This window comes from Syngnathus leptorhynchus, chromosome 4 (assembly GCF_054491065.1).
Source record: "Syngnathus leptorhynchus isolate UIUO chromosome 4, UIUO_Slep, whole genome shotgun sequence".
Taxonomy (NCBI): domain Eukaryota; kingdom Metazoa; phylum Chordata; class Actinopteri; order Syngnathiformes; family Syngnathidae; genus Syngnathus; species Syngnathus leptorhynchus.
The window spans coordinates 10,167,249-10,195,132 of record NC_141198.1 but is presented as its reverse complement, the minus strand read 5'-3'; the positions used below and the strand labels follow the sequence as shown (position 1 = coordinate 10,195,132).

The following is a 27,884-nucleotide window of genomic DNA, read 5'->3' as shown; positions in this document are numbered from 1 at the left end:
TTGAATGAAGCTGAAAATTTTAATGTTCTTCAAATTTGCAACGTAGGATGGATGACAAAATTACAGCGCCGTATTGGTTCAACAAAGCATGCATAAGGCTAACTAACATTTTTCCTTTATACAAGGACAATAAGCGTCTCTTATGACCTGACTCATAATGCATAATATTAATCGTAGTTATGCAAAGAGCTTGCAAACTGCGGATATGTCATACGTACCAGATTTTTGATGAAATCCACATGTAGAAAAAAATTAAAATTGAAATGCATTGTTTCTCAATTAACTTAATCGACAGTTGGAAAAAAAAGAATCACTTTTATAAGACATGTTTATATTATTCCCTAAACTAGCTATAATAAGTTAAATTGCTTGTACTTAAATAAATCAATATATGAATTCCTTTAGCAATACCCCTTGAGACAAACAATTCTCACTTGTAAAATCTTAGAGATCAGAACAAAAAATAAAGGGTCTATTTTTTTTTTTTCTGGAATGTAAATTGTCTTCAAAAAATCTACTACAAAAACATGTCGCTAACTCACAGACAGTGTACACACATGCTGTTTAAAGTGTCCATACACAGACGAATAGCACCCTGCTTATCAGAGCTGTCCATCATTGAAAAATGTTCAGTGCTCGTGTGTACATCTCTGGCAAAAGTTCGGGCAGGTGATGGATGGAAGAATGCAGAATGTGGCATATATGCCAGAATAAAGCGCAGAGCTTTTGAAGCTTGTGGTTGAATTAGGACCGGGTGGTTTTCTTCATGTCACAGTGTGGTATGGTCCTCTGGTTTGCAAAGAATCATTGCCTTTCTGCACTAGGGTTGAAATAATTTCCTATACAAGTGGAAAAGATGTCGTGTCTTTGGATGGTTTCTAACATTTGCCCTTTTCGTCGACCCGCGTAAAAGACGACTACGAAACGGCAGGAAGGGCTCAGCTAGCAAAGTTAGGCATGGTTGCTATTGATCAAATTTCCATCCTCCCTGCCCTCTTAGTGCCAAAAGAGGGGCTAAGTGAAGCAGTGGTCTGGGGTAGATTTGCTACATCGGGGGAACAACCAGGCCCGTCATCGCTGGAGAGAAAAAAATATGCAAAATCTATGATTCTAATTTTGCATTCACGTACTGCACATCCAGCAACTTTCTCGATCTGGTTCAGTCAAAAAGCTCGTCGTGGTTAGAGGAAGGGGTTAGACCGCATTCGTAAGTTCGGAGAGCGGGGTCAGATAGTGAGTCGGATGGCTACCTCTGAAGCTGTTCCCCCCTGAGGCGGGGCAGGCCGGGGAGGGGGAGCCTTGGGGCCTGAGCACGGGAGCAAAAGCACTCTTCTGTTTAGCAGCGGAAGGGAAAGAGGAGAAAGGCAACAGAGATGACGACGAGCTGGAGCTTCCGGGTATGGTCGGGCTGGAGGGCATTACTGTGGACGAGAGCCTGCCGTCAGTCTTATGTCGTGACATCACAATACCAGGTTTGGCCAGGCACAACTGTCTTACTGTAGGGGGATCCCGTGGGGGAAGCGCTGCTGAAGCCAGGTGAGCCAGGAACTCCGAGACTGGTCATAGGAACGGTTCCATAGCCTCCCGTCATACCACCGCTGCCTCCGTAGCCTGACTGCTGAGGTGTGGAAGCTGAGGAGTAACCTCTTGGCGATAAGCTGCTTGAGTTGCGAATATAACCTGTGGAAAAAAAAACATTGCATAAGGTAAAGCTGGACTCAAATGACAAGCCGTTCCGCTCACCTTGGCTGCTCTGCCCTGGCTCCCCGATGCTGACACCTAATTGGGAAGGGTAGGAACCCAAACCCATGACGCTGCCATGGGCTGGTGAGCTGGGAAGTGCTTGAAGCTGACTGTGAGGTCGGGGAACACTGTAGAGGGCCTCCGCAATGTCCGCTGCTCTTTTTAGTAACATGTCCTACAGAAGATGAACACCTTAACAAGTACTGTCATGTCACAGCTTTTTGTACCACCAATAAAGCAAGTTATGAAAAACCTCTGAAACATCATTAGTGACGGTCAGATTATCTCAAATGCAAACAATGTGTGAAAGATATTTTTTACATGTGGTTAATATTTGCAGTGTCATTTCTCGTGGTAATTGGCCCAAACTTTTTTCTTTTTACCTGATTACTGTGTGGATTTCCATACAGAGCCTCCACAAGATCTGCTGCCCTCTTAAGCAGAATTTCCTGCAAACAGTTTTTGTTCACGTTTTAGATCATCTCCAAGAAAATAAGAAAATTCAGTTTACAAATGAAATGTGTTTTTTTTTTGTTTAGCAGGACCATACATTTGTGAATCTCTCACCTTAGCCATTTTTTCTGGGTCACCAGGATGTCGTGGGATTACTTTCTGAAGCCTCTGGAAACCGTAGTCGATTGTCGGCTCATTCAGGGCTAAAATAGACAGATATGTGGTATCTTAAACATTTGTCACACATTCTAACAGTTAACATTAACACCAGCACCACCTCTAATTGGCAAAAACCCCAATCTGTTGCATAATCACCTGTGTAGATGAAGCGTCCGGGGGCTCCCTTGCAGAATTGTTTCGATTTATAAGACAGTGTGACCTCCACCACCCCTGGGATGTGACGAGGTGGAGTTTGGACACGGATAGCGTGCGGCGTGATAAGCTGGGGGAGAATCACACATTTATGGCAGAAGAAAAGCAAGGAGAGGAATAAATGTAAAACCCATGTGGAAGTAAAATGTCAGCCACAGTAAGTTCATTGTTACCTCACTCCAAACTAACATGCTTCCAAACACCACCTGGAGCCCATCAAAGAAATTCTCCCCAATGACAATGACCATGGCCCCGCCTGTAGTCCAGCCCTCACTGGGACTGATGGCTTTTATACAAGGCGTGGCTGTAAAGAAAGACAAAATATTACCCTTGTGAAAATGAAGCTTCAAATATGTCTCATGAAGCAGTCTTTGTCACTCTTTCTTCAACATAGGGGAGAAAGCACACTGACACTGACTGTCATTTATATATAAAAAAATATAACAACTGGTTCAAGAAGCAAATTTGAAGCTTCATTGTCTCATCACTATTTTGAATATATTGCTATGAGATGTGAGAGTGGACATTTTAGGGATAAAATGTGGATCCAATGAGCATCAGTTTAGATAGTGTCAATACAATTGAATTAGCATTTTCCAAGGCTAAAGAGGTACAAGTATGTTCTTGTAGAGTTTGAAATTCAGATCAAAGTTTGTTGCTATACATTCAAAAGGTTTTGTGTCTTTCACTCAATACTAATTTAAGCAACTGAAAAGGGCACTTCAATTTATCAATTACAAGTCTTGTAAAATAATCTGTGGCCAATGGAAATGCTGTATAATAGCCCAACTATTTTACTTTATAATAAGAATCAAAGTATTGTTACAATGCTATGTATAATCTCAGTGGCATAAACTAATCAATTTCCTACATAATTAGGAATGACAATTGAGTACTGTAAGTATATACAATTACAATGCCCGTTTCTGGACACAAATGCAAATGCAGATGTTAATGTAACACAGTATTTTCTCACCATACTCCATGGTATTCTCCGCAGACTCTCCTGGCTCCAGTCGGCGAGCCCGCCGACCATGTTTAGAGTTGTTGTGGACGAACATGTTGTCAGACACCGCTAGGACGTGGCCGTCCACGCTCACAGTGCTGGACAGGACCACCTGACACAGAGGAAATGAAGCATGAGCGTTTCTGTGCATGACTTGGACAGCATGCTGGGAGTTAGAATCTCTGGTTTCAAGCAGCAAATACTTCAAGTGAAACAATTTGTCTCGGCACAGAGGTGATGCTGTATGATTTCTCAGTCTGCAATGTGACATGAGTGGGAACCTGATAAAATATCTGCATCCGTGCACCTCTCGACTCCATATGGCCCCCTTCTAACTTTGTGATTCATATAGCATGCAGTCGGCTCATCACGGCTGTGTGATCCTTCAATGACAGCAAACATATGGAGCAAATCTCCCACTTTTGCTGGCTGTTAAATCAGGGCATGATATATTGTGACCCTAATTTGATCTGGACACACCATGTGTGGGTTCTATCACACATCTGCCGTGCAAGAATGACATGGACATAATTGAGGAGAGGACACTTGTGGTCTGTCCGATTGATAATTAGTTTCAGAATGTGTTTATTAAAATAAATAGATAAATAAATAAATATTTACAAATAAATAATTCAATAAATAATGAGTGGGGCTGAGTCTAGGGAATTCTTTTCTAGCCAACACTCATTTAGAGCTGATTATTATTATTATTATTTAAAACAAAGCACTGTTTGAAAATAAACACATGGTAATAAATTTGCACGTGAAAAAGCAATGCAGAGAAAAAACACACGCCCAAGGTGGTAGAAAGGGAGGGTAGCTCTAAGAAAAATAACTGTAAATTATCGATCAAGCAGCTGACTTGTGTCCGGCACTGAGCACCTTTTAACCCAGAGATGAGAGTCTTTGCGGGCTCATAACTTCTCAGCATGTGTCACATCCCAGGAGTTAAAGCAAACAGTGAGGAACACGTAAGACGGAAAAGGGGACAGGGTTAGCCGGGAGAAACAAAATGCCAGACAGGGGCCGCTGGTGCTGAAGGATGGCAATGGAAGTGAGGCAGGAGTGTCCCCGGTGACCACTTCCTGGGTCACGGAGTGTGACCTCGTCCATCTGGAGCCAATCACTCAATTCTTGACAACTTCCTGAAACACCTCAACCTATTTCCTGCATCCCAGCAGCCTCTCTTAAACATATAAATACTTTCTTTTGTCTTTTTTTTGTATGGAGGAGTCATCCTTATTGATTTCCCCATCCGTCTTGATCTTTAGCAAATACTTGATTGTGATTCATGTTTTGACAAACATCTCCAAGGTTCGACGGAATAAAAAAAAAAAAAAATCATTAAAGTTGGGCAGATCTGTGTTGTTTTGAATTGCGATGAGTTCTGCACGTACTCAATTGTGCATCTCATCATAAGCCCTCATCCTTCAAGCATGCATTTGTTTTTCATCCGCTGGTACCTGGAATCTCCTCATGTCCCTGGGGTTTCCTGCCGTCTTCAGACAGTTCTGGTTGCATTTCAAGAAAAACTTCAAGAAGAACCTGCAGAGGTAAATAAAAGGACACGTATTTGCACAACTACAGCAAGTAAGAAATAACATGAAAAAAATCATGTGTATGATTACTTTGCTCACAAACAACACTCCAACAGTCAAATGAGACGTTCATTATTTTCAGAGGCGGCCGCCGTGGGTGCAGTTTTACGTGGGTGTTGATGCAGATTGGGCTGATTGCAGCTCTGACATCAATCCCAGCAGTTAAGTTTATAGTCTGTTAAGTCAATGCCATTAAAGTCTAAATCATACGATGAAAAGTAGAGTCCGGTGAAAAAGCTCTGTTGTATTTCAAAGTCAACTACAGACGGTGATGTATGCCTGCAGACCCAAGGGAGTGCCGGATCCCACAATGCCACATTTGAACCGCCACATGGGAATGAACTGGAATACGAAGTACAGAGAAAGAGGAAGGTTGTGATGGAGACCGAGTCAGTGGCCTGAACATGAATTTTGTTGGCAGGTACATGTGTTTCATTATGTATGTGAGTTTATTTGGAGTGGGAAAAGCCGCACGGAGGCATCGGGACGGCTGCCGATAGCCTCTCCTCCACCAAAGAAAACCCGAGAAAAAGATAGGATAAATAGGGGAGAGCGAGACTACGCAGAGACTCCAAATCCCAGGTGTACGCAGTTCGGCAACATAGCCCGCTGCCATGGCAACGCAGCTCTGCCGCAATCCCAAAGTCCCCACGCTGAGAGGCGAAGACAGCGATGCGAAAGAGAAGCTAACAACATGACCACATCCTGTACCACTCAAACATAGAAAAAAAATTAGATGCTTTGCAAGGTGAGATGCAGAAAAATTAAGCGAAGGGGTGGGGGGGTGGACCACGCTGGGTAAAAAAAAACACATTAGTCTTGCAGTAATATTCAATTAGTCATATGATGCGAGCCAAAGCAAACAAAAATGATTTGAAAGAGCAATTGGCAAATAAAACATCCTTAACAAGTCTATTCCTTCCACGGAACAACTTGCCGATGAAAAACATAGCCATTAATGCTCCAATAAAACTAACAACAATGCTGTAGAGAGTTTTTTTCCCCCCACCCACACTGCGCACTGTGCAAATATAAATCATCTTCAGGGAAAGTGGAGGGGGAACTTGACTTTAGCCCCGGAGGTTCGAACACGCCCATCAAATTCTAATCTTTCCTTCATTCTGTCATCTTTTAAAAATAATTTTCCAATCTCTCTCTCCAACTTCCTCCCTTGTGAGAATAACCCGGTTTGCATATCTCCAACTCCAATCGTGTATGCAATGTATCATTTCAGCTGTTACATCAGAGAACAATCAATATTGTTGTTAAGCAGGGAGTGATAATATTTATGCTTAAGAGTAAACATTTTTGAATCTGACTTTGGGATGGGCTAAGTGCTACGTTCACATTTGTGAGTCTGCAGCTTGATCTTTTTCTTTAGGATGAGCGATCCGATCACTCCGGCTAATATCTGCTTTCGGGAAATTGTGATGTCAATGGGAGTATTGGGGGCCACGATCAAATGGAAAAAAGTTGTTAAGTTCAATACACTGGCAACTGCCACTCATGTCTTCTGCCAGTCCTGTCACTAATGGAACCATCGCCTACACCCTCCGGGTTTGCACACTTTATGAGGGCCCTTGACCTTGTTTGTTGACTTCTTCTCATCATTCATTGTTTGTATGACACCAGATGCCTCACACACAAACACATATTCACATGTGTGCATGCACACTCTAATTCATTGACACCCCCACCTTTGTCCCCCCCACCCCAACCCTTTCCAAAAATCCCATTGAGTCAACTTTTCACCCCCCTCAGTTCGGACGCACACAGCTGCAAATGCTGAAATTAAAGCGAGACATTGACGCATATATTAGCATGTATTAGCTGCTTTCCCCTGCCCACTTAACATGCAAATCTCCCAGCCCCGTCGCCTCGCACCTTCTGCCACACATTCATTTGCTGAATTATAATTAGACTAATCTTGCATAATTAATAAGAAGTCGAGGACCCTCTGTTTTTTTTTTATACCCCCTCATCTATTGTGGTTGCAAAAGTTTAATATTGCCGTTGTTTGTTTTTGTTTTGGTAATGTAATACACCCACACACCTCCGCATCCTCAAAGCAGAGATGAAGAGGAGAACATACAAAGAAGTGGAAGTGATCTTCAAGCCATGGGGGGGATTTCAGAGAAGGGATATTTTCAAAAAGAATTGTGTTTATTATGTGTTTTAGCACGTTAAATATTCTAGTACATACAGAAGGCCTAGTGTTTGCGTAGCCTTCTGCGAGAGAATGTAAAGATCTGTATTATGACACAAAAAAGGGTGAACTTGAAAGCCAATGGAGAAAATGACCAATTAACTAGGAAATCAAAACATGAATCCAAGCTCTAACTTCTTTATTGTCTTCTCTGCACAGACAAACCAGTGGACCCAAAGCGAAGACAAAAGTCTTAAACCGAGGGATCACGTTCCACACTGGAACCACGGGGAGTCTGTTTTTTTTTTCTTTTCTGTCTTCACTTCTACATCTCTGTTAACCCCTTTTGTCTGCATCTGTTTCAGTTCCCAAGACTAAACACGAGCCTCGCAGCATGCAGCCACTATGTCCAAATGGTGACAACTCGCTCAACTTAAATGACAACAATCACCTTAAGGAAACATACAAGTTTCTGATTCCGACTCTGTTGTAGATTTCTGTCCATCGGCGCATCTGTTGCACATAATGGCAGACTACTAAGCTTTACACATGGGCTTAATAACGAAGGGTACACCTAAGCATCACAAAACCTCCAACAAAATTTTCATGGGCATTCATCAACCCTAATGACTGTTGACATAACTGCCGTTTCACCCAGGCATAAAAGACCTTGCCCTCTCTGTTCATTGTAAACCAACGCTTACCAGTTGCAGCAACTGCTGAGGCATGAGATGTAAAAGAGTTATAGAAGCCTTACTTTATTCTACTCCTTACTGGGGTCTTGACTTCTAGGCTTGAGATCCCCGCTTATGTTAACATGGCCAAAAGCAAAAAATAACACAGCACTGTGCAGCAGTGAACAAAAGTGGGAATAAAATAGTGAAGCACTATATTTGTGTTGGTTAGCCAGCCACTTCATGCTGCATAGAGGAAAACGTGAGATGTTAAAAATAATCAGCTGGGGCCTCACTTTAAATAATAATAATAATGATGGTGATTCTACAGGCCACAAGAAGATTTGTTGCAGAGATTTAGTGTTGGAAAATGTAATGATCATTATCCATCTATTTGTCAGCTAATACACTTCCTGGTTCAAGAAGGGGCAATTGAATTTTATTTAATTGTGACTAAAAGGGCAAGAATAAAATAAGAATACATAAATAATTCAAAATAAATGAAAATTACAAACTTATAATTAAAAAATAAATAAAATACGAGTGGTAAAAACTGAAGAAGAGAGATGGACATTTACTGATGTCCTGTATCCAAGGCTATCACTCATTCAATAAACACACACACACACAAATGCACGTACACGCAAACCTACACACCACACAGAAAAAAAAAAAAAAACACTGTCCTGACATGGTGGGGGGAAAATTAAGAAACCAGATGTGGAGCTTTAAACCATACTGACATGCTGAGGGCCTTCCTCTGCCACATTCACACACTGGGAGCACTAAGTCATACAGCAGGCCTACAAATATGCACGTATGCATCATGCCTGTGTCACACATGAGCAAAGGCCGCGTAGACCTCATACATGTGTGCGTTCGCTCCAAAAATATACAAGACCGAGCTTGGCTTGCAAGAAATAAATCTACACACTATTTGTGACACATTCATGTCAATTACACATAAGCAAAACCACAAAACAAATGTTGTGTCCAGCGACTTTGGGTGAGAATTATGATAAAGCCTTGTTGACTGAGGATATGTTTCACCTCAAGAAAAAGTCTACAGATGGCTCGTCATGCATCACTGTGTGTATATGCATCCAATTAGTACATGTGCCCAGGCCGAAGACTGGCCAAGGGGGAGGGTTGGAGATGTTTTGTTTTCTTCTGTGGGGAGAGCTATGTTTGGGGGGGCGGAGGTGGATCGGTAATAAATACCCCTGGACCTGGGTCCCCTGGCAGACTGGAAGCTAGACTGGTCACCGGGGTTAACACCCGGGGCATGTGACCTTTGACACTGCTAATGGGGCACAGAAAACCCTCAATGAACTGATACACCCACTGTGGCATACCACCACAAGACCTTTCACACCAGCCTTCCAGCCCCCCCCCCCCCCCCCCCTCCCGACACACACACATACCCCCTCTTAAAACATACAGCCATATCATAGGCATCAGCTTCTCACAGTCAAACTGACTCCTTGTTTTTTTTTTCTCTTTGTTCATTTCAGATGAGTTAATGTTTGAAACTGCTTACATTTCAACCTGCATCCTGAATGGATGACACTGGGCTATTCAGGAGTGTTACCTTAAACAAATTACTAAAGACTCTTGGAGCTACCTATGAGGAATTTTGAGCCTCCAGTTATCCAATTTTTGTTTTGAGTTACCAAATCTGGTTCCTTTAACTTTAAGGCATCGTGCTTCTTGTTACTTATTAATTGAACATTCCATCGATTTCGACTTTGGCTCTCCCTCCACCTGAACCATATTGCCTGATAAAACATTAGTGTTGGGAATTTTGGTGGTTTTGTTTTCAAAATCAAAGGTCAGAGAGCTAAACGACTTTGGAATTCTTTAAGCTCCAGGTTGACTGCGTCCCTCCAAATTCACCCCTGGAATTGTCCGACCCACCTCTAAACTTGAGAACTGTGACAAAAGCCAACATTTCAAGCACTCGTCCTGATTTATAGCGCTTGGAGGTGTTGTAAAACTTTCATGTGTAGAAGAGAGGAAAGGAAAGCTGCAAGAAGGGAGCAAAAGTAAACAAGAGGTACTCGGGTGTTTCATCTTATTACTTCATGGTCTTACTTGCTGTAAATGTGCTTTTAATTTCAATTGAATTGAATGTGAACTCTCCCATGCTTAACCAAAAGAGTGCCACCACATGGGACAGCGGTCAGCTCGCCAAATAGATGGATATGAAAAGATATTCAGAGTCTGCAGAACATGAATTCACAACCAGGACAGGGAATAGAAGTCCCATCAGTGGCCTGACCTCTCCCAGAATGTTTGCTTCCTCCTGAGGGACAAGCATTCAAAATATACTCTCATAACTGTCAAACGGTGACATGCAGCCTCCTTTACAGCTGAACAGATTTGAACATGCCAAAAGGTCATGTGCAATACGCTAACACTAATCCAGCTTTTCCATTATCAATCAGCTGCTTATCACTTTCACTGCTACCATGTGTAAATCAAAGCGTGACCCAAACATTTCTCTGAGAGGAAGCGCCGATCTTGGATGGATGCCTCCAAATGAGAAGAGAGAGAAGAGGAGAAGCGACAGAAGAAGAGATGTCTTCTTAATTAGCCAGTAATGATAAGATCTGACAAACAACATCTGTTTCCTGAAAGCCAGAGAAGAGGGTGGCAGAGAGAGAGGGTGGGGGGGGGGGGCTCGAATGGCAAACCTGTGAAGTCTCCACAACAGGGACCTGCTTGTAAGAAAGTAAAGGGGGAGACGTGTGAGGGAGGGAATGCCGTGTAGCGTGACACAATAGAGGAGTGAAGGATGAGGAGGAAGACAGACAGACAGGGGAGAGAAATCTGACAGGGTTGAAAGCGTCTAAAAAGCCAGGATGACTTTGACAGACAGAGGAGAGGAAAAGAGATCAAAATGAGAGGAAAGATGGGAAGGAAGATGGACGCACTGTGAGGAGGTGTGCTGGATAATGGTCCTGTAGGGAGCTGGAGGAACGTGTGAAGAGACGCGAATGGAATCGCTCTGAGGTCCAGGGTGCAGTAATTTACAGTCTGTGGCTAATACGCAGCAAATGTGTGGAGAGCTAAAGAGGAGCCCGGCGCTGGTCGGGCCTGCTGGGTGTTGTTGGGGGGGCACAGTAACTTTTGGGGCTCACAGCATGCCTGCTGAGAGCCTGTCAGCAGTCACATGCCCCCCCCCTTGCCCTCAGTGCTGACAGATTCATCAGGGCCGCTACCAACACAAGCACACACCCAAAACTTTGTTGTGACATTGAAATTGTTAAATTCCGACTCGTATTTTGCTTCTCCTCCTTGAAGGGGACTACGCAACATCTGCTGCGTGAATGATGAAAACACAAGACCATTAGAGGACACGGGTCATCTTTTTTGGCTTATCTACTGTATTGTTGTCTGTCCAATAAAATGACTGCATGAGAAGAGAAATGCGTCACTCCATCAAAGTCACATTAGACTGTTTGTAGCTTGGAATATAAACTTAAGTACACGCATGAAAACAAAAACGAATTGACTTTAAGTAATGCTTCCTCACACAACAGCAACCTAACTGAAGTCAGGGGTTTTGTTTGTTATTTGCTCTTAAGAATAATTTATTTCACATTTTATTTTGTTGATTAAACACAAACAATTTAAATGTTAAAAATAAAATTAAAACATCAAATGTTTTTCCATTTTAACTAACAATAGAATTGTGTGGCACCAGTCAATAAAAAAGTCCTTTTTAGCTTTTTTTTCTGTATTTTTTTTGGGGGGGAGTGCACAAAGAACAATATCCCTTGTGGCATTAGCCAACAAGAAACCTGAGGATAAAACTGTTTTAGGTTTATTAACGTGTAAATATTAGCATTCTTGGATGTTTTCTTTAAAAATGAGAAATCCAACTCCTGAGAGACTTAGTCTGTCCAGATTGCAGCAAAACAGACAAACAAACAAAATTGTGAGGCTTGCCGGGTCTGCTCAGCACCAGGGGGCATTGTGAAGTCATTAGTGAAATTTAAAACCTTTACACAGGAGGATGACCGGGCTCCATCACACACACACACACACACACACACACACACACACACACACACACACACACACACACACACACACACACACACACACACACACACACACACTCCAACAACACTTGTGTCCAACTAAAGAAAACAGCTCTTGTTCTTAAAGACCACGGCTAACTGGCCTATGACTTGGCAAAACACACACACACACGTGGAACACACAAAGTGCCTGATTATGCTACACATATGACATAAGTGATTTGCAAAATTAATTGTGATGCTGAGAACTTTCCCCTGGAAACCAAACCCAAAGAAGGGAAAGTCACATAAGACCGCTCACTTACTTGCAATCTGAAGTGCCCTCTAAATCATGCTAATCTGTCGTGCTATGATCCTCTTTGCCCCCCCCCCAGTTAATCTCCACACTGCTCAAGCAAAGGTGAACCCTATTAGGATTCAGATAAATGGGAACGCTTGACGCTGCTCCACACAATTCAAGGAATATTTACACAACAGCGGTGGCGGAAAGTGCTCCTTCAATGCTCCTTAAAAAAATATTTTCATTACATCTTACCAGCTTCTGTTCTCTATGTGAGAATGAATATATCAAGCAACTTTTTTACTTTTGCTCACTACATTTAAAAATAAAAAAATCTGTACTTTCTACTCCTTACTTTGTCAAAATAGAAAAAAAAAAAAAAGAAATAGTAGCGGTAGTAAAGTGAAGGAGACCTAACCCTAAGTATGGGAACTCAAAATTAATAAGGAGTTAAATTATTGAGATTTTTTCGCAAACATGTCACAACAACAACAACAACCTTTGTTTTTACAGTTTTATCACAACAGCTAGATTTAATGAACTGCTGAAGTGCAACAATCAGTCACATTATTTTTTTTGTACTCAGGTCAAGTTTAACTCCCAAATGCACACAAACTCAAGTGAAAAGCTTGCCTTATCAAACCACCCCCTGTGAGTTTGCCTGAGCCCGACATAAAGGTCCGTAAACTTTTAGCTGTCTGACTCTCAGACAGTACCTGTCAAAAAAAAAAAGTGATTTTGTGGACTATGCATGGTCTCTCCCTGTCTGTCTTTGTCTCCTTCTTGCCTTCGCATTGCCCCCAGGGAAGAGGCATCCCATGGTCTTGTGCCAGCTGCTCAGTGGTCCAGCCTGTGTGAGTGAGATGGTGTGCACTGGAGCCTCAGGGCCCGGTCGCCAGGCTGCATCCCCCACCCTGCACACCAACCCATGTCTGATGGACTTACTGACAGGGGGGTGTGAAGAGAGTGTCCAGGGTTCGACCACCAGGGAGAAACCGTGACAGTGGACCGGAGGGACCAGTGGTCATGACTTTATATGTGCATAGAATTTTCTGCATTTGTGTGTTCTACTATCAACATTGTACGGCAAGTAAGAGAATGCTTCATAAGAAAGATATGACTACAAAGATTTATTTAGGCAGACTGAACAACAAGTTCCATCCATGCCAGATGCTGCGCACCATGTTTGGTGAGAATCAGCCCAGCAATTTTTATGTAATCCTACCAGCAGGCAAACACAGGCACTAATGATGGTGAAAACAAGACCTCCATAGTGGAGGTGAAAATGCTTTTTCCATCAACTATTTTTAAACTCTCTAGTGAGTAATACAATGAATTGCCGAGATGCCAAATATACACCAGACATAAATTCAACAGAGTATCCATCTCATGATTGATTATGAGGCCATTACTTTTGTGTTCTAAAAAACTGTTTTCAATTGGCTTACTGTGAGGAATGAAGCTCACGTTATTATTATTATTATTATTATTATTATTATTATTATTATTATTATTATTATATAGCTTTGGCCACTTCTGTATTGGTGTTTGCTTGAGCCTATCCCAGCTGACAATATTAACTAGTAACCCGCCAATTGATCTGTTCATTGACCATTAAAGTCTAGAAATTATTAAGAGGGCTTCACTGTTTTAATTTATAAATATTGCAGCAGATTTAGCAGCATACTTGCATGGCTGCTTAGGATTTTAGAATGGCTGTAGGTTGCCTGCTCGCTTGACTCAAGAGCAGATTCAGCCAATTAAAAGAATGTTTTGTATGGTGTTGATCCTCTAAGGTTCAATTGTACTGTCTCTATAAATTGGAAATTACCACCGTGATTTCTGTTGGAAGAACTACAAGATGGCATAGTGACTAGAGGACAAGCAAACCCCTGCATTTCTCAACTCACCTCAACTCAACACAACTTTATTTGACAACAGCTGCAACCATAACAAAGCACTTTGCCCCAACACATGAGATGAAATATTAGAAATAACACAAACATAATCAACCAACAACATCTTGTAATGTCATGATCACAGCACGTCACTTACGTCTGCCTCACTTCCCACTGCATGGCTGATACAATGACTTTGAGTCACACATTCAGCTTTTGAGTGCTTCTACTATGATGACCTCACAGGACATCAGAGTACATCTGGGAAATAGGAGGAATGTGACCTCTGACACAGTCCAAAATTGTTGCTGAATTTATTCTTCAGATGAAAGTTTAATGTTCTTTCCCAAAGAATAATTATATGTTTCCTTTGAGATCGATGCAAGTTTTCAGGAAGCTGTGTCCCCTACTGCGCCAAGCCCAGGGGTACGCCATCATGACCGCTGAGAAAACAGTCGAGTTCTGAAGCAATGTTCCTCGTTTTTTTTTTTTTAATGGGTTTAAGTGAGCCATGCTCAAGCAGGTGGAGCCACCACCATTGAAACAGATGGTCTCCGAGACACCGCAAGACATTTACATATAACAATAAGTGATTTCTGAATAGTTTTTTTGTCAAACTACCCAGACGGTGTTAATCCATTCAAAATTGCTGGCTGCAGATTTACCAAAGAGATTTAAGTTTATATTGTGACCATATACCCAGGATTTAGAAAACAATGTCAGTAATAATAAATATTCCACGTGGGTATTTTGTCAAAGAGATGATTTTTGTGGAAAAAGAGATTAGACTAGTTTAAAAAAAAAAACACATATTGTGGTTCGTGGACATAGAACTAGAAGGGTTCTAGAACTAGAAGACAACAAATAGATCAATACAAGCCAAGATTAAGACTAATGGATTCCACTTGCTGTCCAGAATCTGAAGTCAAACCATGACACACATAATGACTGCTCAACGAGGGGAGTAAAAATCTTAAAAAGTACAAGCTCTCTCTAAAAAACAAACAAAACAAAAACCTACACAACATTAAAGGTGGTGCACTGTTTTTCTCACTTGTATAATGTAGACTTGAAAAATTGCTGATCCTTACATGAGCTTCAGTGAACTCATTTTGAGTCTGGGGGAGGATACAGCAATATTGACAGCATTGGAAAATTCCTATTGATTATTCTTCTTTTCTCGGAGTGCCGGCTTGTTAAAAAAGACCGCTCTTAGAAACACGATCAATTAGTGAGATAGTGCTGGCCATTGATCACACGCCTACCCCCACACCACAAGACCGCTGCCTCGCGATGGATCCCCGTGCACACTCCTTATGACCAACTATTGATCTCCGCTTCTTAGCCCAATATAAAAGCACACACACACACACACATCCTCCCGGTGAATGCTGACCTCTCCAATGCAAAACACACAGTCCATTCTTACTAATACTAATACTGACAGCTGCTTGTCTCCATTGTAAAGCCACCACAGCACTCATAAATACAAAGGTCAGCTTGGGCTCACAACCAATATAAGTTCTAGCTCAGAGGTCATCGCGTCAATAATACCTCCATTTAAAAAAAATCTTGCCGGGTTAATTCCAAAGAGCCTTTGAGAAGACGATATAAAAATAGAATTGTGATATATATTTGTTTTTTATTTTAAATTTTTTATTTTTTTTATTAGCTTTCAACTGAGAGGTACAGTTTACAAATTTGCAAGTTTAAAACCTGGCCAAATTGTGACAAATAAAATTTTTCACCATCAACCTTTTTCACAGACTTCAAAAGGTTTACGAGCCAAAAGTAACTGGCGCTCCTCAATCGTGACTACAGCGCCGATTCCAGATACTTTGTTGTGGAATTCTTCTATGACTGCTAAATGTTGGTTCCATGCCACACATACCTTTTGGAATTGTAGTCAAAAGTTCAGATTATGTTTTATTGCGCTATAACAGGCGTACCTTAGAATTGCTGAGTCTGAGGAAGAAGATTTTCTTTAGCTCCGACTGGGACTTAGGTCAAACTGGAAGGGATTTTGAACACTTCCAAATAGCAATCACTTTTGGCCCAGATTATTCACATTTGCTAGGTGAAGACAGTGATGGATTTCACTCCAGATATCCATCCAAAGCATATATTTTGAATGGTCAAAAGCCAGCCAAAGTGCAGGCCTGAATCCAATTGAAAATACGTGGGAGAATCGCAATCGACCTGTGTAAAAGATCTCACACAAACAGATTTGTAGCACTTTCAGAAGGAAGAGTGGTCAAATATTGCCATATATTTGAAGGCAACATGCCTTATAAAAACAACACTACTATTATTTAAGTAAACAGTGCCTTAACAATGCTTCGTTCTTTTATTTTTGCACACTTGCCCAAGCACTTTTTGTACCTTTGTTATATTCTCCCATTTTAAGATCCCAAAGGGGGATTTTTTTTATTTTCATTTGACGATTGATGTCATGTCAAGTTTTAAAACGATTTCTGATAGTCTCATATTAGATACACATCAGGCATTTTAACGAGCATAGCTTCTGTTTCTATACCCACGTATGGTTTCTTACATAAGCAGCCTCAATCAAGCAGTCAATTAAGAAAGTAGAGCTACGAAGAATTATTTGTTTTTAGAAAACACAGTGAGAAGAGTTAGCAAATATTTATGATGATTTGCCCCAAGGAGTCAATCTATATGTCTATCGATCACTTGTCGGACCAATCAGTGAGCAACACTGGCTATCAGTCAAAGATAAGTGCTGCTCTCCAAATAGAGACGTCACACTGGTCTTGGAAGCGCATAGAATAGTTGCCTTGAGTTAAGATTAGACAGTTGTAAAACTATTAAACACAGCAGGCAGTGGCCTATTAAATCATCTTCTCCCTTGGACAACTCGGGAGTCATCTCTTTGTGCCCTCGTCTTCCCTCCACCCTCTATCCATCCTTTCACCCCTCCTCATGGATCAGCTGTGATCTTTTTCTCCTTTCACTCAACTCGGGATTAGGGAGAGAAAGGGGGCGGCCGCACCAGGGGAAGGGGGAGAGGGAAAACTGAAACAATATGGAAAGGAGATTAGAAAAGTGGGGGGTTTGGGCCATTTGGGGAATTGCAAACTACCTTGGGCTTGGGTAGGTGTCCTAATGACACTGGCTAATTATGGTAGAATTAAACAGGCCAACGGAAAAAGGTTCACTGAGATGATTAACAATGGGGAAAAAAAAGAAAGTGAGTTCGCTAATATGAGGTGAAGTGGTGTGAAAGAGCATGTTGGGGTGCAGGAGATCAGGAAATAAGGAGACGGGATGGGAGAAGGCAAAAACAAGGGAAAAGGAGGAAGAAACGGGTGGAAAGCATCATGGGCGATGGTCGTGAGCGGGCCCCCGCGCACTGCATGTTAATTGGAGAACAGGTGTTGGGGCTGGGAGCAGGAGGCTGATTATTGGAACCACAGAAACAGACTATACGCCCCCCTCCTTCACACAAGAACACACACACACACATGCACATGAATAATTTAAGATCCAAGCAGTGACTGGGGAAAAAGGTCAGACTAGGGGTCACTGAGACACATATACAATTGCACATACATTCATATACATAAATAAACGTATGAGGTTCCAAAAACACTGAGCGTACCTCAGTTTCTCACCATGCAAACACTGACAACATTCACACACCTTTTTTCAACACATACAGTGAAATGAAAAGAAAATGCACATAATGGGAAATAAAACGGACCTCACCAAATTCTCTTGGCTTATCAGAAATTAACTAGCTCCTAATGGGCTACTCCCAAAGGAAAGGATTTTGCAGGGTAGTCAAGAGGGAGAGACCCCCACCAGGATGGGATGTTCCCCGTGCGATTAGAAAGGAGCAGAGGTCAACGATTCATCTCAAATCAGTCATAACATCTCGCAATGGAAATACTGTGTACATGATTTGCTCTCTCCGCAGCAGGCTGTGGAGATACTTAAATTGAGGTTCAAGGCATTTAAGGAGAAAGTGTATATGGGATGGGACATTGAGAGAATAATGTGCAAATGAGAAAAGCAGCTGCTCCCAGGCAATCTGGGAACACTGAAAAGACAACAGCCTAGTTTTTTCCATGATATGAAAAATATCCTGAGCAGAACTCCTATGAGACAGACTGTCAACAGGCAGCCAGCTTGAACTGAGAAGGGGAAGAAAAGGGTCCTTGACATAAATGAAGTGAGTGTTTTCTTCACAATTGTTCTGAAAGTGGGACTGAAGACAAGACGGAAGAAGAGGAGGTGCGGCAGGAGGGAGAGCCAATGAAGGTTGCATCGATGACATCACAAGCAAAGTATTTCTGCTTATGACCATTCATCACTTTGCTGACAGACCCCGTGAAAACCCAAAATCGCTCGAATGTGAGGGCCTTCACACACTCTGATTACCGTGGTGGTTAAAGTGTGATAAGTGGCGGTCAGGGTGAACATTGACTACATGTGTGAGTCTGCAACGGAGATATGAAACATGCACATGCTTCACATATGAAGATTAATGGGTGTTTGACCGGGGGGAGACGGTGTGGGGGGGACGCTCAGGTGCAACTGGTCTTAAGAAGGGTGAGAAGTGAAAAGACGTCGACTCTGACTGCATTTTATTAGGTTCACCTGGACAATCTAATAAAAGCCAATGCAAGTGCTGGAACAAATAGGATCAAGGTATGATTGACACTGTTAAGCATGGAAACATTTTAACTTCGAGATAGTGTTGCCTTGAGATGCGACTTTCATTCGTTGCGTGACCATAATTGCAAGTCAAAACAATTTATATCAAATCACCTTTTCCTTTAAAAAAAAAAGGAAATTTAAATGACTCCATTCCAGACTTCCAACCCTCCACAATATTGTACACACAGTAATGATGTAAGTAGATGAATGTTCTGCTTTTTCTCATGTTCCTGCTTTGGCCAACAGTAGCAGTATAAAACAGACTTTATCTCTCTACGTGTACTGCTGCACCATTTGTATTCAGCACATTTGTTCAAGGGTTAAAGTAGCATAACAGAAAGATGATATTTAGATCTTATTCCTTTGCTTTTATATTTAGTTTGACAGTCAAATTTAACTGGAAGGGGCAATAGTGGAAATAAGGCCTTCTTTTCAGAATCAATCACTAATTGCCAAACTGCTGCTCATTGTGAAGTAAGATGAGGTCATTGCCGCAAATATAGCGCTCACAAGTCAAAATAAAAAAAAATTATTATCCAAATGACTGTTTGTATCTCAAGTGACTTGTATCTCAAGGCAGTAGTAAAATTATGCTCTTCTCCAAAACTATACACAATTTTAAAGTCAGATGTTTGGGCTTTTCTACTATTCTGAATTCATAGGATTGAAACGTAATCGAGGAAAAATGATATATTTACATAAATATTCACATCTACCAGCTCAAATTACTCTAATGCAAATTAGCACCACAATGATAAACAGACTGTCGAATTGATACCTCACATGCTGTGTCAATCAATAGGCTTGAGGAGCAATTTCAATCTTTGTAATGACCTCTTGTGCTGGATCTATTTTTATAGTCACTATGCGATAGTCATCTTAAGTGACACGGCCAAAGCTCTGTTCCAAGTAAAGCTGCACGAATACATCAACATCTTCTACTAGAGCCGTACACACAGCTTCAACCAGATGGTGTGTTACAGAGTGGAAATGCAACAGTGTGTTGTGAGTGCTCAAATTTGCACAAAAGCGTGTGCAACTAAGTATGAGTCCATGCTTTGTGTACTGTATTGGAGCTCCTTACCTGTCAATGATGACTGGGTCAGAGGGCGTCTCATTTCGGTTACCACAACTCTTCTTCTCACAACAGCGGCTGAGTGGGCAATTAAAGGGACAGAAAAGACAACAAGAGGGAAAAGTCAGCCGGGAAAATAAGCAATTTAAACAGGAGGAGCCGTCATTTGTCCACAGGCCCAGACTCTGTAGTCCACCAACATCCAGCGGAACACAAAGGAGGCATGAAAGGGGAGGGGAGGAGGGGGTAAAAGAATAGAAGAGGAAGAAAAGGTACAACAACACACCCTACAAACAGTGAGAGACCATTCAAAAGTGAAAAGGCAGCCAGCCAATCTGTCACATTGATTCCGAAATCAAATTCAACCCCCATGCGCGCACACACATACACACCATTCGTCAGCAGTCCTGTCCGAGGAGCCTGCTGGTCACCCCCCCACCCCCCCTCACCCCCCAAAGCGAAGTCCCCTTCACTGCATAACAAAAGTGCCCCCACCCTTTACCATCTGCCACCCCTACACCTCGCCTCACCCCTCTCGTGTCCCAGCTTGGCCCTGCCCTGCCCCCCTCCGCCCCCCTGTCAGACGGCCTCACTCCCCAGCTGTGACGCTTGCCCTCTGCCTCTTCGACTCTGTTATTAGCCAGCTGTGAGTCACATTCGGGCATCTGCTAGCTACACAATGGCAGAACCCACTCCATCTCAGCCCCCCGTCCTTTCCCTGCTGCTGCCCTCCAACTCTGGGTCACTGGCCCACTCATCTCTCCTCTTCCTCTTCCTGCACACACCCATGTTTATCCATTTACCTTCATAAAGCACATTGTTATTATATCATTATGATCCAAACCCTGTGATATGGAGCAAACGGGCTCTTCAAACTGCCAGCTCTGTTTTAATAGCTACATCTGCCAAATGTGTCACTCATCATACGTTAACAAAGTTGAAACATGCTGTCTAGGCTCATTCCTGGCCTGTCAATTTGATGAAAGAATTGTAATAACAGTCCACTTAAGCGCTTGTGGTTATATCAGCTGTTGGTGCACTGGGTGGCAACATTCTGCTGTAACCAAATGTATGCCTCATTATGTTATTACATAGTGTGAAACAACATGAAACTAATTAATGGGAAACTCGTTGTTATATTGAAGACAATGTTATTTTACAAAGGAGGGTGGTATAAAAAAAAAGCTTGCAATATATCTCCGTTTGCAGGACAGATGTGGATGGGATCTATATTCATAGACAGCACAGGTGCGTTTGGGCTAACAAAGTTGGCGCGTCCACAATTCGGTGCTGTTGACTGGTCTGTGTTTCCTTTTACCTGCTGGGACTAAGTATTGTAACACGATTTGGGTCAATTATGTGCTCTGCGGAAATGTCTGGTGGATTTGATCACATCATCGGAGTGAAAAGTGGTCACTTCGCATGAGTGGTCAACTTTATATCATCCACCTGTGGAGGTCTGCTTGTTAGGAAGTTCCTTTGTGCGCTTTGAAGTCCTGCATGGACTCCAGCAAATCAGTTTCCTTTTCGGTTATCAAGAACTCTTTTCAAATTGTGTGCCGATTTCAAAGGTAATATGTTTTGATTAACAGCAAAACAAGTTGGCTGTGTTCACACCCACAACGGCGCAACAATGACTGACTGATAACTTAGGCAAATCGCTGGTGTCTTTGAAAATACTAAAACCCAGCTCCTGTGCAAATTTAGACTGCGCCTTACACAAAAATAGAGCCCATGATTTACATTGTCCTATGTATAAGTAGATGTGGAGACCACCCACCTGCACATGACCTCATGCGTGAGCAGAACTCTGCACATTTCGGGATTCTTGTTTTGGCCCTCGTATGATATTGGCTGTGAGGAGGGAAAACCAGGAACAGAATATGTCAGTTTTATGTGAAATCATTTTGCTTCATTCCCTTGAAAGCTGAATTTTATCAGGAAAAGAAGAGCCCACTTACCTGTTTTGTGACTGAGTCGATAAGTCGTGCATAAAGATCTTGCTCTGTACGGACCCCTGCACAAAAAGAGCAGATGTTTGTCTCTGATATCTTGGCATGCCAGACCTTTTTTACTAATACCTATGGATGTTGTTATCACAAAGTAGGACAATTATTTAGTCACCACAGAGGCAATTAACTTGCAGAATTCCTCACTCATCAGCCCCTTATTGCTTTGTAAATTTAATATATGAACAGGAAAACAATTTGTGAATCTTTTTCAAATTTAATTTGTATATTACACTTGGTTTTATATGGCCTAGATACATTACAGTTGATCCCAAGTGTATAAAAACAATTAGGAAAACAGTTTCCGTTGGAAATTGGAAGGGGAATCAAAACAGCTCCATAAACATGCTGATTTTGCTCTGATAAGAATGAAAGACTCAAGTTGACCAAAACAGTGATATTGTCAGGAATGACTGGAGCAGGGCGACAAAATGCAGCTTGGACCAGCGTTTATTAAAGGGAACGGAAGTGGGCGAACACAAACACAGGCGGGATAGAGACTCATGGCCAGCAGACACTCAGACACGGAACAGAATCTGACCGTGAGCCTCCAGACAAGACCGGGGGGGGCGAACTGGACGAGCAGGACACAAGGCGTGGACACAAACAGGACACAACATTAGACACCGACAGGGAGAAACACATAGGCAGGGCTAAAATACATAAGGTAACAAGAGGAAGCAGGTGATGAAGGGAAGTTGCCGGCCAAGCGTGCTCTGGAACGGGCGTGACAGATATACATACAACATTAGCTTTTTAGTTCTTTGAACTGGAAATAGATTTATGATCTAAATGTTATCCCCTATAGTCAACCCCCTAATAAAAAAATACACAACATTGAACTCCATCCAAGAAACATGAAGAAATACGATTGGCATGCATTTCATATTTTATCTCTGATGGTTTCTGAGGGGATTGGAAGTTATTTCTTGTTTGATGATTATTAGTTGTATTCTGTTTGAGGACAGAATTTACGGCTGCGCTCTCACAATTAATCAAGAGCGATGACATATTCCCAAAGCTTGTTGGAGACTTTATGTAACTACAACAGGTAAAACAACAACAACCAGCACGACCGGTCTTATTTAATCGGAGGTCAAAGTAAGTCTGCTCTCTTGCTTGACAGATCTCAGTGGTGAAAGAAAAAAAAAAATAATGATAAATAAATAAATATATATATATATATATATATATATATTGAAAGACTCAAGTTTTTGAGTATATATATATATATATATATATATATATATATATATATATATATATATATATATATATATATATATATATATATATATAAAAGAAAGATATATTTCTTTTTTTTTTAGTTTTTTTTTTTTTTCCCTCCATCTATTGCAATGTCTTTGATATCGCAAGGGGAAGGCGATGAAGAGGAAGTGCTTTTGGCGTGTGTGTGTGTGTGTGTGTGTGTGTGTGTGTGTGTGTGTGTGTGTGTGTGTGTGTGTGTGTGTGTGTGTGTGTGTGTGCGTATGTGTGCTGTACAAGGGGTTTGCCGGAGAACATGTCTTTTATCTTCTCTCCCATGGGTGCCACTGTGATGGCAGAGTAGGGGCAGTGGTTGCTCATGGGAACCAAATGTCTCCATGTATCCCTAATGTGATGTGGGAAACACAATCGGAGGTGTGGTTGGAGATGTTCAATAAATTGCTGATCTCTGTGCTCTGGAGAGTCTGAGTTGGCAACATCTCGTAGCCAGGTTTCCAAAAGTGAAGCAAAGAAATGTGTCAAAGAAATGTAATTGTTGGCTTTGTGATATTTTTTACTTTTTTAGCAACCAGTACTTCAGCACTGCCTTGACTTTTACGTGTTTTTGTTTTTTTTGCTTTGTTTTGTTCCAATTCTCTATACTTTTCACAGCTGTCAAAAGTTTCTGTTTCACTTTTTCTATTTTGCTGGATGGTCTTTCTTAATTTGCAATGTGGTAACTATCTCATTTTAACCTGTACAATGTACAAGTGTTATGAAACAGCATGGAGAAGGGGCATTTAAATGTTATGATGTTGGTTGATGCGTGTCGTTATGAATCATGTTCTTTCCACACAGTTGCTGCATCCACATTATCGGACATAATATTTGGCAATGACCACGGAGCTTTGGTTTGGCCTACCGCTCTCACACTTTCACACCTAGTCGAAGACCGACGAGTCGAAACTCGTGAGGCTGCAAATCCACAACGATTATATTTTTATATTCTTGGAGCAGTGCGGATATTTTCCTTCTGTATCGCTTTGTTAGACGGACATTTCGCTGCTCCACAAAGCGTGAAAAGTCTGGCGGCGGCAGCAGACAGCCGAGTTATAAATCCTATGTAAATAGGGTACCAGAAACAGGTGATTAGTGATTAGTTGACTTCAAGCCTCAAACGTCGCCGCGTAGTCGTAAAGTCGACTAATCGACTATCGCTTCGAGTCCAACGTGTGGTACGTAAATGCAGAACGGCTTCATTGACTCGTATGCGCAAAGGTTTTGATTTTCTGCCTCTTACCGTTGCTGTAGAGGAGTTGGAGCTTGTAGTGGGTGCCGTTGTTGGTTTTTTCTCCCGTCTGCTCCTTGGAAACACACGCACACACCCACACCACACAGAGCATGTAGTTAAGCACGTTAGGGACACGGTTGAACACAAAGCCAATCTCTCCAAATCCTGCAGTTTGACCTTCTCCGAGAGCGGCGTTGAGATCACAAGGCTCAGCATTGTGTGCGTTGTTGCCATAAGCTCAACGCTTAACCTTGGGTCACACCGCCGCATAGGAGAGGCTGAGCTATCATGTCTCATGCAAAACTCCAAAAGCCTTGAGATTGGCTGCCGGAGAAGTTAGGAGTGCGACAAGTGTGTTTGACCATAGTACATGTAAGAACGAGCAGCGGTCAACCTTGACGGGAAAACTTCCTTTGCACTCTGCTTCTCCTCGCCTTCAGCCCGCACCTCTTCATATGCTCCCCCTCTCTTTCTTGTCTTCTACCTCTACTGGTCTTTCTAAGTGGTCTCAAAGGAATGCTCTCTGGTCCAATAACCCAGGAGGCATCTCAAAGATGAGAGCAAGGGGAGAAGAACAAGAAGGCTGGGGGAAGCAGAGCAACCGGGAAAAAGGGAAGAGGAAGCGGGCAAATTAAGATGCATGAAGTTGGAGAAGTGGGGAAGCTGGAATTTGTAATATCGGGAGATAGATTGATGACTGCCTTTGTAGGTTTTATCAATCTAAACAGGGAGCTGTTTACTTTATTCGTGCCATCGTTCTACCTCTGCATAATTACAAAGCCAAAACAGATGCCAGGGTAACCATGCAGAAAATGAACCCACTGGCACACACTGACAGCTCTCAACCCTGGCGTTAACACACACACGCACACACACACACCATCCTTGGCATTCCCAATAAACCTGACTTGACAAGATCTTGGGAGCCAAGACGGGCTCACACGCGACACAAGTGTCTGTCAACAGTGGACATGAGGCCGTAGTCCGTTTTGAGTTTTCTCAAATGCAATGTCCCACTTGGCCAACCTGAGGAATTCGCCCCTTGCCCTACAGTGCTGTTTTGAGACGAGGCTTTGATGATTAGTTCTCTGTGGATAACTTAACACGAGTGGGAATCATTTGCATTTTTTTTTAAGTAGTGGTGGCCCCCGCCTTCTAATGAGGCAAGCTGCTAATTAGTCATTAGATATTCTTTTTCAATCCCACATCATCAGCTCACTGAGGCTATACAGAGCTTGTGTAAGCGTGAAGCCGTCAGCTGTTCCATGCAAGTGCTGAAGATCAAGAGGAGCAACTGGTTTCTATTGATGAAATTGTGCCACTTGAGGAGAGTGCTTGCCTTTCATGGAGAACGGTGGGGAAATATACTTGAAGAGTAAAACTATAACACACCTTGTCGTGTTCCACAAAGTCCACAAAAGCCGTCCTCTCCACTTCCACGGGCTGCCCGTGTCGGTCGTAGAGCGCCAGCACAAAGTGGAAGAAGTTGGACTTGCGCAGATTGGAGGGAGGTTGCTTCTCAAAGTGAGCTCTGGACAGGGCCACTCCACTGGGGACAAACATGCGGGTGCACACGCTATTAGACGGACATCACAACTTTTTCTGGGCGGCATCATGTCACACTGTTTGGATGAAGCCAAAGATGGGCTTCAGAATGAAACTGAAGCAAATGTTCCTTATATTGTGATTCTACAAATATCAACGACAATAAAACACAAGTCAAATAAAAGCTATCATTTCCATATAAAGTTGTTTCCTTCATTATGTTGTTGGTCATTTTAGTATTGCAAGATCACATATAATATATTATCATTATGAAGTATATAGCACTCAACTTAAGATTCACTTACACATAATTAAATACACATTTCTCCATATCAAAGTTTTTAAAGGACCAACATTGAAGCTTTCCCATATTTGATTTTCGCAACTCAAACTGAAATGTATTAAATAACACATTAAATAATAACAACAAAGAAGGGGGAAACACTTAACATTTGTGTTTCTTCACCTTGCATTGCACTCATTAACATTCTTATTATAGATAATAATTAATGACATCAGACAAATAAAGGGAATCAAAACCGCACACATTATAGGCTATTTTTTGTGTATTCAAATTTCAATTTTCTTTCCTGCAACATTTCAACAATAAAATTGTAATTTTTTTTATGCATAAACCAAAAACAAACACAGGGAAAATAAACCAAATACCAATTAAACCGTCAGTAGGATTTTTTTAATAAAGTGCATGAAATCAACTCACTTTTAACTTTTATTCAGGCCTCTTGGTTTTTATTTTGAGAGAAACTGTTGTTTATTCTATAAACTTTTCAAAGGGGAATACATAGAATTCGTATTCAAGCAAATTAAAATATGAAGCAACAGACAAATGAGAGCATTTTTTTCCAAAAACATGTTGGTCTTTTATGTTAAGATTATTAGTATTATTATTATTATTATTATTATTATTATTATTATTATTATTATTATTATTATTATTTCAATCCAACAATGTGCCTCTACTAAAGAAGTTCCAAAAACATTCTGTGGTCTGATGTTTCATTTTCCAATGTGTTGGTTAACTTGAGGTTCCTGTAACATGCATTTATTCTTATTCTTATAAATGAAACAGTTACCTTCTATGTGCTTATTGTCCATAAAATCTCTTGTCAATATTCTGACATGATATTGTGTTTTATTTTGAAGGCTTATAGCGCATAACTTTGTGATAATATGAGTTATATTTCACAACAAGTTTGCGGCACTTTACACCAAGATATACAGTAATTCAGGCACTTAAGTTTTTTCATCTAAAGTCAGATGATGTTGCTACATTACCTTTGCGCAGCGACGTTGGCATCCACCACGCCGACATTACGCACCCAAGAGCGGACTGGATCCATCTCCTCTCCTAGACTTCTTTCTTTTAATCCGCTCACTTCTCGCATCAAATGCTCCTGGATCCCGAACATTTAAGCCCTGTCCTGAGTGGTGAGTGTACTTTTTGAAACTCAACAAAAAAAGTCAGTCGGGGAGCCAGAGTAGGAGAGAAAACACACTCCAAAAGAGGCGCCGCGCTCCTCCAGTGCGCAGCAAGAGAGGGAGAAAAGAAAAAGAGCTTTAGAGCTTAAGTTGCTGATGAAGTGTGATGTTTTGTCAAGTGTGTCGTGATATGAATCCACTTGCGCTTGCGTTTAAAGGTGCAAAGATAAATAGATCCCGTCACAGTTTTCAGTCATGGTTCAAGTAGAGCGCGAGCAATCATCTTCTCCGTGCAACTAACTATCGCGGCACAATATTGTGTGCAAGTCTCGTTGGTTGTAAGTGCAAACGAGTAGCCCACATCCAAACAGTTGGTCCGAGGGCCAGGAGGCTTGCAGTGAGCCACTGTCGTGAAG

General features: G+C 41.8%; 1 protein-coding gene across 4 annotated transcripts; it reads right to left on the bottom strand.

Moving 5' to 3' along the window:
* On the bottom strand, window positions 1–27,651 carry ebf2 (EBF transcription factor 2). Of its 4 annotated transcripts, none has more exons than XM_085910452.1 (16): window positions 27,325–27,651; window positions 25,876–26,032; window positions 24,493–24,556; window positions 21,939–21,994; window positions 21,758–21,831; window positions 19,987–20,055; window positions 5,038–5,119; window positions 3,545–3,686; window positions 2,742–2,872; window positions 2,512–2,638; window positions 2,311–2,399; window positions 2,127–2,192; window positions 1,744–1,918; window positions 1,498–1,680; window positions 1,251–1,421; window positions 1–1,077 (listed from the first exon to the last, which is right to left on the bottom strand). In XM_085910452.1, exons 1-16 carry the CDS (start codon window positions 27,456–27,458, stop codon window positions 1,046–1,048), a joined length of 1,752 nt encoding a protein of 583 aa, XP_085766578.1. In that variant the 5' UTR covers window positions 27,459–27,651; the 3' UTR covers window positions 1–1,045. The 4 variants fall into 4 exon arrangements, with proteins under 4 accessions (XP_085766578.1, XP_085766579.1, XP_085766576.1 ...); XM_085910453.1 differs by having other exon boundaries at window positions 24,493–24,550; XM_085910450.1 differs by having other exon boundaries at window positions 1–1,421.
* Window positions 27,652–27,884: the final 233 nt, after the last annotated feature.

What these genes read in the sequence shown, in the direction of transcription:
- ebf2 (XM_085910450.1), bottom strand. Translation starts at nt 27,458, where the DNA reads ATGTTCGGGATCCAGGAGCATTTGATGCGAGAAGTGAGCGGATTAAAA. An exon ending in GCATGTTAGTTTGGAGTGAG is followed by an intron (nt 2,639 to 2,741) that starts GTAACAATGAAC and finishes ATTCTCCCCCAG; the next exon opens with CTTATCACGCCGCACGCTAT. An exon ending in CGGACGCTTCATCTACACAG is followed by an intron (nt 2,400 to 2,511) that starts GTGATTATGCAA and finishes TGTCTATTTTAG; the next exon opens with CCCTGAATGAGCCGACAATC.